This window comes from Acinonyx jubatus, chromosome A2, assembly GCF_027475565.1.
Source record: "Acinonyx jubatus isolate Ajub_Pintada_27869175 chromosome A2, VMU_Ajub_asm_v1.0, whole genome shotgun sequence".
In the NCBI taxonomy this organism is placed as follows: domain Eukaryota; kingdom Metazoa; phylum Chordata; class Mammalia; order Carnivora; family Felidae; genus Acinonyx; species Acinonyx jubatus.
In genome coordinates, this window is record NC_069383.1 from 13345633 (window position 1) to 13363621 (window position 17989).

General features: G+C 51.6%; 1 protein-coding gene across 2 annotated transcripts in view; it reads right to left on the reverse strand.

Annotated features, from left to right (window-relative positions):
• Window positions 1–17989, reverse strand: part of TMEM178B (transmembrane protein 178B) — a 356181-nt gene that overhangs the window by 26523 nt on the left and 311669 nt on the right. For both annotated transcript variants that reach the window (XM_027075619.2, XM_027075620.2), the window contains exon 3: window positions 8060–8197. In XM_027075619.2, the coding sequence (XP_026931420.1) occupies window positions 8060–8197 (138 nt within the window). The remainder of the gene's footprint in view (window positions 1–8059; window positions 8198–17989) is intronic.

The following is a 17989-nucleotide window of genomic DNA, read 5'->3' on the forward strand; positions in this document are numbered from 1 at the left end:
CTCCCTCTTCTTACCCATGAGTCATGAAGTAATAACCCACGGTCATGAAGTTGGAGGCACGGTGCCTCTGGGACTTATAGAGGTGCAGTCCTAGCCACGTTTCTAAGTAGTGCTGGAACTAGGAGTGACAGTGGGGAGAGGCTGATGGGAGCCCTGGATGTTGTTGTACTTTGTGGGCATCCCCCAAATCACGTCATCACCTAATGGCCATAGTCCCCCAGGAAAAACACCTATTGCCTCGGACTTTCCATTTTAGGCTTGTAAGTTCTCAGAATTGCTGGGCCTTTATCAAGGTTTTTGTCTATCAGAAGAGGAGTATCTGGGGGTTAACTGTACAGCTGAACCGCTTTCCGGTGAGCCTAGTGGAAGGGGTGACATCTGGCCTCGTTGGTGTGCAAACCACTGCAATCACTCAAACTTGATAGCTCGAGCTCCTTCAGGGCATTCTCTTCGCTCCCCTTGGCTGACTGGGAAGGTAGAAAAGGCCACACTGGTCACAGGTGGTAGGAAAAGGACCTTTAATGATTTCCTTTTCCCATTACCACCTGTGCCCTCCATTCTGGCCATGATCTCCTCCAGATGCCCCTTTGTGCTTTGAGAAAGGAAGAAAAGAAAGGGAATGGAGTGAGATTCTGGGACTGGAACCTGCATAGAAGCACAGCCTGGAGCCGTGCCAGGGTGGGAAGATGGGTGTGGGGCCCGGGGTCATGTGGACCTTCAACACGCAGCCGAAAGCCCATGCAGCAGGAGGAACTTCTGTCACAGGCCAGCTCTGGCTCCAGTGCTGCAGTTCACTAGCTGGGGGGCCTGGGACAAATGACACAACTACTCTGATCTAGAGACACAGACGGTGGATCACAGTGGATGGTCTCTAAAGTTCCTTCCATTCTTGGCACTCTTGAGCCCCCATTAAAGACAAAGCGCTTCATGAATTCAAGTACAATTCATACCCTACTTCCAAAGGGAATTTAAGACATTTTATAACAGAAGTATAGAGACCTTGGGACTGTTCAAATAAAGAGAGAAAGAGGATAAGGAATCCCCCAGAGGGGGAGCAGATTAGACCAGGAACAGAAAATAAGGCAGCGTACTTTTTCAAGGATAGCTGTTCCACTGAGACAAAATACTTTCTCTCTGTTACACACAATTCATTTTTGCAATGCACGCATTCAAAAGATATTTGAGAGTGCAGACGCTGTTCTCAACTTGGGGGGATACCTTAGAGAACAAGGTGAGCAAGGTTCTGGAGCTTACATGTTAAGTGGGGGAGAGAGGCAGTGAACAAACACACTGCAGACACCTAGGGCCCAGATCTTGGTGTCTAATACCATTGTCCAATAAAAGGAACCAGGGCTCCTTGGAGAAATGGCTCATCCTAGGTCTGGGCAGGAAACATAGATGAGCCTGGAGTACCTTGTGGTATGCCAAAAAGTAACAGGGGCTCAAAAACCCCCTCAAAACAAGACAACAACCAAAACCCACATTGATGTCAAAGAGGCACAGGGCCACCTGAAAGAGTTCCCAATGGCCAAAGCTGAAGCTGGGGCACTAAAACAAATCTAGAATTGGATTATAAACCAAAGTAAAAAATTAATATCCACAAGTCCACACTGATATAAATAAATGACTGGATCAATTTATAAATGGAAAAGAGAGGGACGCTTGGGTGGCTCAGTCAGTTAAGCGTCCAACTTCGGCTCAGGTCATGATCTCACAGTGTGTGGGTTCAAGCCCTGCATCGGGCTCTGTGCTGACATCTTGGAGCCTGGAGCCTGCTTCGGATTCTGTGTCTCCCACTTTCTCTGCCCCTCCCCCACTCACTCTCTGTCTCTTTCTCAAAAATAAACAAATATTTTAAAAATTTTTTTAAATTGAAAAAATTTTCAAGTGGGGAAGAGAGGCAAATCTCCCTTATAGAAGAATTCCAAATAACTTAAGTAGATACTCCGCCCTAAAGGAGAGGGAGTCGAACTCCCCAGTCCTCAGGGATGGGCTGTGCCTGGTGACATCCTTCCAAAGAGAAGAGTATGGACAGAGGGAAAAGAGAGTAACTCTGCAGTAGAGAAACCCACACACACGACTTCAACCGGGTGATCAGGGGCAGTGTCATGAATCACGTGGGCAGGTTGTACTTGTAACACGATGTGATGGAATGATACTTGACCTCTGCCCTTTTTCCTCCCAAACCCACCACTCGGCCTAATCACGCACAAAAATCAGGCAAGTTCCAGCAGAGGGGCCAGACTGCTCTATGGATGGGCAGGGCTCTGTGGAATTGCTGAGGTCATTAAAACAAGGACAGTCTGAGAAATGACTCCAGCCCCAGGGAGCCTAAGGAGATGTGACAACTAGATGGATAGATATCAGGTAAAAACCTAGAGAATCTGAATAAACTGTGGACATCCGTTAATAATAATTTATCAATATTTATTAATTATAACAGACTATGCTAATGCAAGATGTTAATAGTAATGGAAACCATGCGCAGGGGCAGAGGGTAATACGGGAACTCTCTTTACTGTCTGCTCCATTTTTCTGTAAATCTAAAATTATAAATCTAAACAATGGATCTATTAAAACAAAAAAGGGGATCTGAAGGTCTGAGAGGGAGGAAGTCCGGGCCTCTCTCCTGCTGGCCCCGAATATGCAAGCTTCCTAGAATTCTGTAGCTGCAGGGAAATGAATCCCACCCACAACACTGTGAACCCTGGAAGAGGACCCTGGGCTCAGAGGAGACCAGAGCCCCTGCTACAGACACCTTGACTGCCGTTTTGTGAGTCCCAGAGCTGAGAGCCCAGTTAAGCTGTGCTTGAAATTCTGATCTGTAAAAACTGTGAGACAATACATGTTTGCTTTAAGCTGCTAAAAAACAAACAAAAAAACTGAAACCACGACACAACAACAAACATTTCAGAAAGCCCTGAGTGTGCTGTAGAAAGTTGAATTAATGAAAATGTAGAGAGTGACTAGGTGGCGCCATGAATTTGGGCGGTCAAGGAAGCCCCTTCTTGGGGTGACTTTTAAGCTGGAGTCTGAGTCCGAGGAAGGAGCCAGCCAGGAGGCCCGTGCAGGGGGGACGCTGTGAGCAAAGGCGGCAGTCAGCCCAGGGCCTTGCAGCAAAGCCCTGTGTGCTCCAGGAAAGGCAGCCGGGCGGCTGGACTGACCTGAAAGCAGGCAAGGGAGGGCTGGGGGGATAGTATGAGCCAGATGATATGGGCTTCCATTAAGGACAGAATGTCTGGTTGCCCCTAGGATTCATATGTGGTGATATTACCCCTGAGGTGATAGAATTAGGAGGCGGCGATTTGGGGACATGATTAGGTCACAAGGGTGGTGTCCTCATGACTGGGATCAGCAGTCTCATGCAAGAGGCCCCACAGAGCCCCCTGGCTCCTTCCGCCACCTGAGGACACAGCAGGAAGGCACCAGCCTGTGAACCAGAAAGTGGTTCTCACCAGATGCAGAATGTGCCAGCACACTGATCGTGGACTTCCCAGCCTCCAGAACAGGAAGAAATAAATTTCTGTTGTTTGTAAGCCATCCAATCTCTGGTATTTTGTTACAGCAGCCCAAGCTGGCTAAGACTGCTTTTAAAAAAGGGTGAAGACTTTGGATTTTATTTTCACTTTGACTAGAAGAAGCCTTTGGAGCACTGGTGGCAGATAAGTGACATACCTGACTCACAGTTTTAAAAGCATTATGTTAGGGGCGCCTGGGTGGTGCAGTCGGTTAAGCGTCCGACTTCAGCCAGGTCACGATCTCGCGGTCCGTGAGTTCGAGCCCCGCGTCGGGCTCTGGGCTGATGGCTCGGAGCCTGGAGCCTGTTTCCGATTCTGTGTCTCTCTCTCTCTCTGCCCCTCCCCCGTTCATGCTCTGTCTCTCTCTGTCCCCAAAATAAATAAAAAACGTTGAAAAAAAAATTATAAAAGCATTATGTTAACTCTGCGAAGGACTGATTGCTGGGTGCCAGGGTGGCGTCACGGCATCTAGATAGGAGGCTCCAGGATTAGCAAAAAGCTCACAGAGGCTTGGACCTGAGTGGTGGTGGAGAGGGCGGATGTCCCCCAGGAGTGTGTGAGAGGGCGTGTGGCGGGGGTGGGGTGTAGGCTGGAAGTTCACACTCATCTTGTGGATGTGGGCCCTGCGGTGGCTCTGAGGGTGCCCAGTGGGTGAATTACAAGGAACTGTAGCCGCCCCAGGCTCCCCCACCGCGCTGTCTTTTCCCCGTGTCATCTTGTTCCTGTGATTCTGAATACCACTGATGACTCATCAAGACACGCGGCTCTGGCAGTTTCTTGCACCCAGTTGGTGCCGTGCCATGCCGGGCCAGATTCTCTCCCGGAGGCTCTGGCAAAGGGGACACTGGATCCCACCCACTGCCCCCAGCCCCCGGCCCGACTAATTCGCCCTACTTAATTAATTGACTCCTCTGCGCTGAGTGTTAATTAAACAATTTGTTGCTAGTTGTTTCCCAAGGTGCGGGGTACCCTCTGTTTAACCAGGAACTAGTTAAATCTGGAAGAGAGTCGGGCCCAGGGTGGGCCATCCTCCTTCGCGTTGGAACAGAGAAGAGGTTAATGGAATTCTGGGGTTTTTTTTTGTTTTTGTTTTTTATTTGGCCCTGGTAGTTTCAACTAATATCAGGTAAAATTCCATCTTGGACTCTTGACTCCAAATTTACCTTTTTCATTCTTGCTGACCCTTCTTCTTCCACCTGTTCACCACACCCTTGCCTGGCCAGCACCAGCCCAAATGCTGCCTTTGGTCCCCACCAGCTGTTGTTGTCACTCAATCTAATCCTTGGGGCACCAGCCTGTGCTCAGTACAGATGCCTGGAATGCCAATCTGGGGGAAAGCTAGGGCTGTGAGACCTTTTTGCCACAAATACCCGGAGTCCGAGTGACTGATTGTTTTGCCATATCCATGACGTGGCTGTCACTGGTAGTGGACTCTCCAAGCACCTCAACAGCCTAATCCTAGAAGGTTGATTCCCAGGGGCCAGGGACGGGTCAGATGCTGGGAGGGTTTGGTGCTGAAAGGGCTCTTTGACACACGGGGTTCTATAGGCCAAAGCATCTTTCGGGGTTGACACCCGGGCCTCTCTAGTAGATCTCTCTGCTGAGCAGGGTCAGGGAAGGACCGCATCTATTCCTCAGTCGGCTCCCTCTCCAGCTCCTAACCGAGCCAAATTCACGGGGTCAGGAGATGGCAGCTGCTCTGGGCATCTGGCCCCCCCACGGCTGTGTCTGGCCTAGTTGGAAAGGACACTAGCTTGAGGCAGAAGAGAGTGTTCTCCCACCCTTGGGAGCTTCAGCTTCCCCAAAAGACCACTGTTCAAGGGATCAGCTCTTCATGGCTTTGACCTTGTTCTCCTCCGTGGGAGCCTGGCCCGATGGTGCCCATGAGGTGTGTGGACACCACTTCTCTCCCTAGCCTCTTGTGGGAGGACACAGCCCTACTTATGGACCCAGCGAACGAAGCTCCAGGCTGGAGGGAACGGGTTAACGCCAACCAGGGCGGTGTCCCAGTCGGCAAGAAACAGCTCTTAGAACAGCAACTTCCCCGAAGCTCTTCTTGATGCTAACATTTTATCATGAACTATGATTTTGCCGTAATAAAAAAAATATAGTGTGTGTCCTAGAAGGCAGATTTCGCTGAGCCCCTCAGTAACCAGGGCTCGGCTAGGTCTCCACAGGAATAACTGAAGCCCTTTCGTAGCACCTGCCCGTCTCTTGCCGCATAAGGCTTTGAGAAACAGTCACAGAGGTGCGGGAGTGGAGGGAAGAAAGAAAACAAATCGTGAGAGGTCTTGGCCAATTGGCTCATCCCTAGAAGCATAACATTTTACAACCGGAGAGAGCTTGAAAGTTCAGCTATTCCTCAGGCTCTCGCCCTGCTTGCACATGAGGATCACCCCCAGAAGTCCTCCTTGGACTGCTCTGCAGTGAGGGCCCAGCATCAGTGTTTTTAAGGGCTTTTCAGGTGATTGGAATGTGCAGTGACTGAGAACACAAGGTGAGCAATGCGCTCACTCATCCACTCTGAGGGATTCCTCTGATTCCTCATCATTCCAAGCTTTCAGACTGTCTTCTCCAGAGCCCCAGGCTTGCTGGTTGTGGGCAGGGTTCCAGGCACCCCTCCCTCTGCCCCTACACCTTCTCCTGGGAGAGTTCTCACCTATGTCTCAGGGGAGCAGGAAGCGCCCCTGACCCCACTCCGGTCACAAGCTGTTGGCCCAGCCATGGTCACTCAGTTCTGGCCCGTTTTACTGCCTGACCAATGGTGTGTGACCTGGCCAGAGAGGATAAATGGGCTAATCACATTCTCTCTCTCTCTCTCTCTCTCTCTCTCTCTCTCTCTCTCTCTGTGTGTGTGTGTGTGTGTGTGTGTCTAGAAGCTGACTTGTGCCGCAGGGAAGGAGGTCACCAGAGTCCTGGAGACGCGGCACAGTCACACAGGATGTGGGCTGTGCGCCTGGCCCGGAGAGCAGGCAGTGCGTGCGGAGGGGGCTGGGAACAACTCAGAAGGGTGGGGATGAAAGAGTGTCAGCGCCTAGAGCTCCAGGATTCCTGCTCTGCCTGCGGCCTGTTTGCTCAGCTTTTCTCCAATTCCTAGGAGACCTTTCTAGAGCCTTAGAAGAGCCCTGTTTTACTGGAGCCTATCTCTGTATAACCAAAAGCGTCTTAGAGAGAACACTCACTACAAACAGGGCCATTCTGCTTTTATCTTTTTACATTTCAGGGTCCATGGGAGATTTTGACTGAAAGGTGGACACAAAAAGGTCTCCACTGTGGCGAAAAAGGAGTGAGGAGGCCAGGGGCTGAGCCCGACCCCTGCTTCACTGAGGACATGAGGCCCGGAAAAAGGACCGGCAGGTCTTGCGGGCCTGTCTCCATGGGAGACCAGAAGAAGGGGTGTAGGGGCTGCTAGGGATCCCCCCTCCCTCCCTCCCTCATGACTGCAAGCACGGGACATCAGACTCTGGGGGCAGAGGGTTCCGTCAGCCTGGGGCACCCTGGAAAGCCCTGTCTTGTCTTTGGCTCAGAATGGCTGTGCTTCAGTGGTAGAAGGGCAAACTGTCAGGCCCCAAGACGAATCCTGCAATTCTCTGGTAGCTCACCAGCCCCAGACATCTCTCCGTGCACCCAGAGGGATGGCCATTACCTTTCCCCAGGCTGACCCAGTCCTTCACCTGCCATCTCTGCTCAGCAACCCGGAGTCAGGCCCTTCACAAAGGGAACTTGAGCTGGTCATAAGCATGTGGTGCCTAAAGTCTAGCTGACATCGTTTCCATCTGTAGGACTCACTTTCCTTTCTTCCCATAAATATGTCTAATTCCTGCTATTCAAGCTCAGCTCCCCCTCCACCTAGCTCCACACGGTGCATCAGTCCACTTCTTGCGGAGTAGACTGTGAGGAATGTATCTGACGGTTAACCTCAGGTCTGGACTGAGACGTCAGGGAAGACAGGCGCATGCAGAGCGTGGATTGACTTTGCTTTCCGTGGACTGGAACCTACTCCTGCATAGCCATACGGTTCTCTGTATCTATAATCCTTTATAAGGACACTGGATCAGTTCAATGGCCATGACACTACCAGAGAGTAAGGGAGACAGATATGACAAAGGTCTAGCCTGGTCCTACCACCCTTAGAGTGCCTTATTTGGAAACGGTAGAATTTAGGACTCGTAAATCAAAGGTGAGGATGGGCTTTTAAACAGGAACTACCCAAATAGCACCTGCTTCCCATCCCAAAGTCCAGTATCTGCATAAAAGGCCTGAGCATTTTCTGAGTTCACGCTCACCCCTAGTCTGATACCGCTCTTTCAGTGCCATAACCTCACAGTCTGCCACACCAGGCGGTCAGCCCCTCAAGAGCTGAGGACCAGATCTTATCAGCGTTTGCATCCCCAGAAGCTGGCACAGCGACGGATGGCTAAAAGGAGCTCAAGACATGTCTGATGAATGAATGAATGAATGCGTGTCCCCTAGCCATTCTCCCAGAATCCCAGGAGCCAGGACCTTGGCTCCCCAGCAGCTCCCCAAGCCTGAGGCCTTACCTCCCATGAGGAAGAGAAGCCCTGCTACATACTGCATAAGGCCCCGGTCCCAGCAGCAGCCCAGCACGCCGATGATCCAGCCGAAGAGGATGATGGCCACCGCCATGCCCATGAAGCCGGCGGTCATCCTGCGCAGGTCTGTGGGGAAGCGAGTGGGCAACAGTTAGCATCGGAACCTAGAACTCGCAGTCAAGGTGCATCCCGGCCCCGGGTAAAAAGGGAGAGGGTGGCACACTGCAGGGGTGGGAAGGCAACATACCCTTTTCAGACAAGCTTGCACAACTGAGCTTCTTTTGTACAGGAGAGAGGGCCCCTGGCGGTAACTCTCCTCAGGTGCGAAAAGCATGCCAGGACAGTTTGGCTGGCAGGCACAAGGAGAGACTGCCGTCCCAATCGGCGTCATTTCTTATGCACCTTTGTGCCAGGTGCAGCGCTGTCGTTCCCAAGCATCAGGCCCAACGGTCTGCAACAGGAACTGCCTTTATCCTTCTTTGAAAAACGGAGTCAACTGCCGAAAGCCTTATGGCTACTGAGTACCAGAACAAGGCATCAAACCCCGATCCGGATGGCTCCTAGGTGCTAACCACAGCATCAGTCACCTCTCAGGAAGAAACGGGCCTTTAGTGGAGGGCGGGGGCTCAGCAGATGGGCTGCACCTGCCGAGTGCTCCCTCTCTTCCCTCCAGGGCTGACGGGGCTCTCCAGGAGGTCCAGTGCGAGGAGGAAGCTGCTGGCGGTGTCCTGTTCCTTCCCTCTAAGCCAGCTGGCAGGGGCTCAGCTTTCCCCGCACGTGGGGCTGCAGGGCGGAGAGCCAAACTTGCTGCTCTCAGACCGAGCCCCTGAGCAGGCCTCTTCAGCTCCCGTGGACCCCAGGTCAGCCCAGCTTTCTAGGTCCGGCCTTTCCCCGTTCCACGCCTCGCTGACCCCACCGCACAAAGCCGATGCGGGTACGGCGAGGAGGGCCGTCTGGAAAGGCGGTGTTGTTAGTAGAAGGGAGAGGGCAGATATACTGTCACCTGTCAGCCTCTTGCTAGGTGCGGCTTCCTCCTGGCTCTCTCCACTGCCCTCCAGGGCATCCCCACCAGCCTCACGCTCCCTCCCTGGCGTCCAGCCTTCTTACCTCCCTCCTCCTCCTTACCTCCTCGCTGCTAGTCCTTGACTCCCTCCACCCTGCCCCAGCCTTGCCAGCCTGCCGTTCCCTGCCTACCTCTGCAGTTTGTGCAAAGCCCATCTGCCAGCCCCAGCCCCAGCCCCACCAATGGGGCTCCAAACAGGAACAAGCCATCTGCCCAGCCTCTGCCCCGGGGCTTGCCAGGACAGCCTGGAGGGCGCCATGGGCACTCCTCCCTCTCAGGGAGGGGGAGACTGGGAGTGGAAGTGAGGGCACCTGACAGCTAACCACATCCACACCCGTGGAAGCACGGGGTGATCTCGCCTCATGCCTACAAATGCCTGGCAGGTCTCCATGCACCGCGAGGGCGCCCTGCCCGCTCTGTTCCTCTGTCACTCCAGTCACCCCCGTCGGGAGCTACGGCAGATCCTGGCACAGTCAGGCTAGAGAAACCCTGGCCTTCTCCCCTCGGAAGAGGGATTTGGTCCACGCTCCCTGACCTGACACGGAGGATGAGACCCTGGCAGCCCCCCCAGGAGGCTGGCTGGAGGCGGGGAGGGAGGGGCAAAGGAAAGCAGCTCGCACAAGGGGCAGGACAGGACCCTGTTGCAGAGGCAGAAATCCACCCACGGAGCACGTTCCTGCTCTACCCGTCCTCCTCTGTCCTCCCCTGCCCGACCCGGAATGCCTGCCGCACCGGGTAGAAGTAATGCCCGTTCCTGTCACGTATGTGAACTGCCAGCAATGCCTCATCATCATGCCACACTACAGATGGCTCCGATCACGACGGTGTCCGAGGAAGCTGCACGGAGGGCATCACTCGATCGCGGCACTCAGACGTGCACCCCGCTTCCCGAGCCGGCTCCCCGCTTGGTGCGCGGGCACCCACAGCCAGCTTGAGGTGAGGAGGGAGGCACAGTCTTGCCAGCTGCACAGGCACCACCTCGTACCGCGTGATCTAACTGCCCTGGTCGTCCTGCCACCTGTCTCAGCCCTTCTTCCTCAGGCGCCGCCCCAGACCCTCACGTGAGCCAGGCCGGAGTTGCCTCCTAGATGGAGAAGAGCATCCCTTGATGTGTGAGTCCATTTGGACGGACTCCCGGAAGTGCTGCATCCACTCTCTACTGTGGTCAAGGGCAAGGAGGCGGTGGGGGCGGCGGAGGAGAGCTCGGGGTACTTTTGGATTAAGGTAGGCTTACACCCCCTTAGACAGGTCAGGAAATTTCACTCTATGCCCCTTTTCAGTGCATGAAGGGCTTCTAAGATCTTGGTTCCTTTGGCAACATCAGAGATGGACAGCACTGCTGAAACCACCTGGCCCCTCCCACTGCACTTGGCCTTGCTCATGGAGAAGCCTTACTGAGCCTCAGCCCCTGCAGATCCACGGGAGATTGCCTGGGGGATTAAGTGGACGATGTGTCCGGTAAGGTGTTCCCCCCCCCCCACCCCCCCGCCCGGGCCAGAGACGGAAAACTGGTCTGGGCAGGAAAAGGAAATGCGAATCGGAGAAATAGGGAAGGCTATCATGGTTGGTGGAGGAAAGCAAAGTGTTTAACTTACAGGAAAAGGCACAACGGCAGGGACACGGGAAAATCATTTCTCTTGTAAAAGTCCAGAGACAGGTAACAGTCATCTGTGTCCCAGGCCCGGGAGGGGCCGTGGCCCTCTAGCAGGGATTAGGTGCACTCTGTCAGCCAAAGCCGAGGGCCGTGCTAAGCTGCTGATCTGGAAAAGCAGGATGAAGACCAGAGGTCGGGCCTGAGTATTTTCACTGACCGGGAGGATTTTTACCGTCACCCCGTGAGTCTGATTTTGCCAGAGCTGTGCACGTGTGTTTGGTTATTTCGTTCTCAGACCCACGTGGTAATTCAGGGCAGCTGCATCAACAACTTGCAAACACAGGACAAGAAATAGTCCTATTTTACAGACAAGGAGAGCAAAATCCAAAGTTTGTTTATTTATTTTGAGAGAGTAAGCAGGGGAGGGAGGGTAGGAGGGAGGGAGGAAGGGAAGGAGAGAGAGAGAGTGAGAGAGGGAGAGAGAGGGAGAGAGGGGGAGAAGGAGAGAGGGAGAGAGGGGGAGAAGGAGAGAGGGAGAGAGGGGGAGAAGGAGAGAGAGAGAGAGAGGGAGAGGGAGAGGGAGAGGGAGAGGGAGAGGGAGAGGGAGAGGGAGAGGGAGAGAGAGAGAGAGAGAGAGAGAGAGAGAGAGAATCCCAAGCAGGCTCCAAGCTGTCAGCACAGAGACCCATGTGGGGCTCGATGCCACGAACCTGAGATCGTGACCTGAGCCAAAATCACAAGTCAGATGCTCAACCTATTGAGCCACCCAGGTGCTCCTAAAGAAGTTAAAGAATTTATTGACAAACCAGTGAAATAAAGGAAGAGTAAGCTGTGTGGGAAAAGAAAATTAATAATGCAGTTAAAGAACATACTGAGCATTTCTTCCTCCCAAATAAAGGGAGAACTATAGGCCTGGGATTTTTTTTTTTTTTTCAAAGATGGGAATCCACACGGATGGGAAAAGAGGAGAGATGACAACACACAGGACTGGAAGCAGCAAAGCTGGCGGACGGTGCACCTGGCTGGAGCCAAACTGGAGGCAGCAGCGTTGAAGCAGAAAACCAACCTCGGAGTTCCCCAAAGTCTCGTGAACTGGCACCCACAGGTTCCTTTGGATCAGTTAGTTACCCACAGAGGAGGAACATAAATAGAAGCAGGATTTGGTGGAAGTTGTCTGAGATGGAACTAGATCCCTCGATCCCTCATCCACTCTGCGACACTAGGGGACCCCCCCCTTCCCTTTCCCTGGAGTGGGGGTGCTTAGCACTGGCGGTTGACAGGCTCGGTGAGGGCCATTCCACATAGGTGATGAAGTGACCATTCACATACAGAATGTTGTATCCTTGCCCTTGGGACCCTAGCCCCCTTCTCCTCAGCTCCCGGAAGCTGACTGCCTGGCCTCTGCCGTCCAGCCTGGGGGCTGGGAGAGGTCTCTCCAGGGATGACCAGCCCAAGAGGAAAGACCTAGATAGACACTCAGCACTGGAGGAGCCGGACAGGAAGCCCCTCTGACCACTGTGCAAGGGAGCGTCCCACGGACAAGCCCGCCACCCACTCGGTGCTTCCAGACAGCTTTGGCAGGGTCACCTGCCGACCCAGCACCAACCACGTACGTATAACCTGGGAACAAAGGAACTTTAGGAAACGAGCTGCACAGAGAAGAGGCAATAACTCAAAATTATTATTAATATTCCCAGAGAGGCAAGACATGAAACGTATTTGGCCTCCATGAAATAAGAACAGGAAGGAGTCCATCGAAAAGAACTATCTGGAGAATACAGCACCTTAAAATAACAGAATCAAAGTCACTGAAATTTTTATTATAAAATCAATTCCAACTTATGTATTACCAATCCTATCATGTTCCTAAGAAAAAGACTCGAGGAGGCTTATAACACACGCACAGTGTAACCAGGATAAAAATAATTAATGAGAAAATGAAGGAACCAGAAAATAAAGAAAAGGAAGATGAAGCCGGGCATCACATTCATATGCAAAATTCGATTCATGAGGTCCTTAGGAAGGGAATTAAGCTTGCAGTACCTCAACTTAAAGGCAACACTCATGACTTCCATTGTCTTTACCTTGGTTGCTTTCTGTTTGCGCTTGAGTAAATCCCGAGGACCCCTCTGCCTGTGGAACGACCCACGTGCAGAAGACGGCCCCCTTCCTGCCCATCTGCACCTACCCTATGTGCCAATTTTATCTCCTGGAGAGGAAGAAACTGTCTTTTTTATTCTCCGTGACTGCTCACTGTCCCAAAGCAGTACCCTGCACCCAGGTACTTACATAGCTTGTATTTCGTTCCCCGTTTCTTCCTGCCTTCTTAGAAAAGAAAGAAAAGGGGACACACCTCACTCGGGTATCTGAAGCCTCGTTAAAATATTATGCGAAGCTGGTCTAAGAATAAATCCCCTTAAAGAACCCGGGATGATGAGTCGGACTCTGCCAGCCAAAGCGGAAATAAAGAAAAATCATCTCATGAATCCTTTTGGGTTTGAGCCCATCATCTGTATTCAGGGACCCTAATGTTTCGCGTTCTAAGTTTTGAAATGAGAAAGGTGCATTCTAAGCTTTTTAGAGAAGGAATTTAGTTCTGTGCAGTGCAAAGGCTGGGCAGAAGGGGGTAGATAATGAGGGCGGGTGGAGGACGAAAGGCCAGGAGAACCATTAAACAGAACCAGAAAAAGCAGTTCTTTAACATTGAAATTGAAAGGTATTGCTCGCAACTCTACACGGGAAACCAGGATATCTGCATTTAAATAAATACCACTTAGAGAAGGAAAACATATACGGGCTCTGCATCTCTTTCTATTTGCTCTTTAAAGACAGAAAAATGATGATGATTGTAATTTTTTTCCTCATTAAAAAAAAAAAAGAAATGGTGAAGGTAAGTATGTGTCAGACCCTCAGGGATGGTAGAATGGAGATGTGGGGGGGGGGGGGGCGCGGGGACACTGTATTAATGGCTCCAGCGACCATGGTGTGGAGTGAGCAGCAAGGCCACGGTCCTCTGCGGGCCACATGGGTTTAGCCTTCTTTGCTGGAAGCTCTGCCTTCTGCATGATAGGATATGAGCACATCGCCCTGGCTGCAAGGGTGGAAGGGGGTGGGTGGCTAGTCACCATTTACGAATTCATCAGTCCCTTGGGGTTTAAGGTCACAGGAACTGGAAGGTAGAGCAAGATGGTGAGGCCAAAACTCAAGTGTTTTTGCCCTAAGGGATCAGTCTGGGAGGAGAGAGAGATGGGGGGCAAGAAAGAGAGGGAGGGAGGGGATGGAGGGAGAGAGAGAGACAGAGACAGAGATAGAGACTTGGCAATGAACATGCCAGCCGTGGGATTAACTCAGGACAAATGGATTCAAATGAGAAGGAATATTCCAGGAACCAATTACGGCACAGCAACCATCTCTGAAGTGGGGGTCTGGCTCTGGGTAGCCACACAGAGATGTGACAGCTGGGGAGGGAAGCACGGATTCTGGGAACCAGGCTGCCTGGTTCCAAATACTACCCTGCCACATTCTGGCCGTGCGAGCTTGAGCAGTTAGCCTCTGTCTCTGGATCGCGGTCTCCACATTTGTGAGTGGAGGTTAGGACAGAACTTGCTTTAAAGGGTTTTTAAGAGGATTAAATCAGTTAATATGTGTCAACTGCTTAGAAGAGTACCTGGCACAATGCTAGAGCTACACAGGTGTGAATAGAGAGGGACGTCACTGACAGTGGCTCCCTCTTTTTATGCTCCCAGTCTCTTGCATTTGTGGTATGGAAGCATAAAATGGGCCGAGTAACAAGTTGGGGTTAGCCCCTAGTTAAACACTGGGTACCCAGAGGGAACAGCCTCCTGGAATCTGTTCTTATGCCTCTAAGGTACCTAGAAAAGCTGAGGGGAAGGCTTTCGTTTTCTTTTCTGTTTTCTTAATTAAAAGAAAATAAAAAAAACAAATAAATAAAAGATTTTTTTCAATGTTTGTTTATTTTTGAGAGAGAGTGAGACAGTGAGCAGGGGAGGGGCAGAGCACGAGAGGGAGACACAGAATTGGAAGCAGGCTCCAGGTTCTGAGCTGTCAGTGCAGAGCCCGATGCGGGGCTCAAACCCACGAGCTGAGCCGTGAGATCATGACCTGAGCGGAGGTTGGATGCTTAACCGGCTGAGCCGACCAGGAGCCCCTATTTTTCTTTTTTATTAATACTGATAGGCATCCACCCCAGAGCGTGGACCAAACAGCGGGAGGGCTAAGGCAGCTCACAGCAGGGTGCTGCTGGCCCTGGAGGCTGTTTGAACCCGGGGCTGTCCCAGTGAGCACTTGGCTGACTGGAAGGGACAGACACAGGCTTGACCACAACTCTGCTGTAGAGGTAATGAAAATCAAAACAGAAGTAGCTAATGGGGGACTTTGCCTACAGTTTTCTCTTAGAGTATAAGTTGACTCAGCATAATGTTGTTATATTTAAAGAATACTTTGGGTGGGGGTGCGCCTGGCTGGCTCAGTTGGTTACACTTCCGTCCAACTCTTGATTTTGGCTCATGTCGTGATCTCATGGTTTGTGGGTTGGAACCCTACGTCGGGCTCTGCACTGCTGGTGCGGAGCCTGCCTGGGATTCCCTCTCTCTTCCTCTCTCTCTGCCCCTCCCCTGCTCACCCTCTCTCTCTCTCAAAACCACACTTAATAAAAAGTAATTTTTACGTGAAAACAAAATAGCTCTCAGGTTTGACTTGCTCCGATCCCTGAAAGGCCCTTCAGAACTGCCCTCTGCCTGTCCCTGCATCTCCGTCTTTCTCCAAGGCCCCCTGGGCTCAAAACCCAGCGGTCTGAGTTCCAGAGAGGCCTGGCGCTTTCCCCCCTTTCCCTGAGGGCACAGCACTCTCTGCCAGTGTGGCTGCCCCCACACTCCGCCTGGCAAGCTCCTCCTCATCCCCAAAGGTGTCGCCAACAAGCAAACGTGTGGGACACTTCAGCAGACGCTGGTGTTCGGTGCCTGGGCTCTTCCCACATGCCTTATTGTAATCCTTCCAGTAAATGCAAGCTTGTTCAGGGCCGTGCTCACGTCTGGGTTTTTTCGTTTTTGTTTTTTGTCCTTCCCGTCCCCGGCACATTGCCTGACATAAACAGGTGCTCAATAAATGTTGGCTAAATGAGATCACCATCCCACCCTGCAACGGTTACTAAAACTGAGTGCACCACAGAATAAAGCAGAGCGAGGAGGATGTACCTGCCCAATTCAACGCGCTTTGGTGACTCATATGTCACCAGGATTTGCAGCCAATTTCTCTCTCCTCCAATCTTATTTTTAAACGCCAAAAGTAACTATCACTTAACAATCCAATATAGTTGTTTATTGCATACAAACAAAACATCAGTGTACATCCAGGTTCCAGATCACAGAGAGCCGTGCAGCATGGGGGGCTCCTTACCACAAAGTTTAATGACACATAATACCCCACAGGTTAGAACCCCATAGACCTTTCCACACCGACCCCCAAGTCAGGAAGAGATCATGGGGGGGAAAGGTAGTTGCTGTAGAACCAAGAGGTGGTTTCTGGGTCAGAAGACAGGCTTGAAGCTTCCTCCTCCTCACCCCTACCTCTGGATCAGAGAGCTGCCATAAATAGGGATATTATGTGATGATGCCATACACAAATCACATCCATCGTCAAAACAATGGGAAGCAAATTGCAAAATGTGTACTCGCCTGATGAGAGCTGGGTCAGCAGCTAAACAAAGTGTCTGGAAGAGAAGGCTGAAGGGGGAGAAAGCCCAGAAGTGAGAAGCAGAGTCACACACACACACACACACACACACACACAAAATCACAAGACTCCCTTCTCCCTGTAGTCCCACGGCTACATCAACAGCAGAAACCACAGAAGGGAATGACAAAAAGGGAATTCAACTTAGCCAAGCAAACACACCTGGGGAGACCAGCTCAGCACCTGGCCCTCTGTCCCCAGGGTCTTCCTACTGTGAGTGATGAGCTAGACCATTACAATCCGCCATTCCATCTTGAGAAGCTCCCACGTCTCTTCCTCTCTATATCACGTGTCACCGACAGTTGCTCTGAGGGCACGGGACAGAAATCAGGGTGGCTTGGCAAGCACGTGTCCCCAGAGAGTCCCCACAAAGCAGTCAGAAGATGCAAGCTTTAAAGCACACAGGCAGCTTACAGGGTACTATCTCTCCAGAGAAATGCTGCAGGCGCAGGAGAATGGGCTAATGACAAAGAACATGAATAGCCTGGGGAGATAAATGGGCATGAACTTCATTGTGCATTTACTATGTGCCTGCAGCGGGTTGTGTAATTTACATAGGACACGTCCATTAAGCCTCTGAATGGCTCTGTAAGGTAGATGCTATTTTTCTCATTTCGTAGACTTAGAACTCAAGACAAGGGAATTTCAACCAGTGACACAAAGACCAAGGTCACCAGCTAGGAAGAGGCAGGTCTGGGAAAGGTCCCCAGTCTGCCTGTGCCCTTTCCACTTCTCAGACCTTTTCAGATTCGGTGCCACTTCAGACTCCAGAAGAGAATTTAACATTCGATAAGAATGCAATGGAATATGATTTGGCTATTACAAATTATTCTTTTGAAGAATGTCAATGACGAGGGCAAGTTCATAATAGACCATTAGATGAAAAATAACACACAGATCCATTTATTCCATATGACCCCTACAGTGCAGGTGTGTGCCCATGTGCATTGAGCAGGCACACCTACATGGGAAGTGCAAGGAAGTACACGAGATGTCAACAGGGAGAATTTCTGTAGGCCTGCAACTTCTGCGGGAGCTTCCTGGGTGAAATCTGAAACCTGCCCCCATGTGCAGAGGGTGGGGAGAGACTGAAGAGAAAGACAGCCCCTCCGTGTTGGTAGGTGACAAGTTTCATAAGCAAAGGAACTTACTGACGAGGCTTGTCTTGGCCCGCACAAGATGAGCCGACCTCCACACTTGCCCATCAAATCTTACAAGTTCATGTAGAGGCTTTAACTGGGTTCAGTCACATCTACCATCCAGATGGTCTCAACACCACATCACCGACTATCTTCAGGCTGTGTCCTTACAGCAGCCTCTGGGAGCAGGAAAGGCAATTAGAACCCACTGTCCCAAGGACAGAGGACAGATCAGAAGCCTCTGAGGGCCAGGGTCCAGCTCATGGGTCAACCAGTGGTCACGTCCTCTAGGTGACCTCCTCAACACTTTCTGGCTTGTGATCTTTTGGATTTTGTTTCTTTTCTGCAATGGGAAGGTGTACTTTAACTAT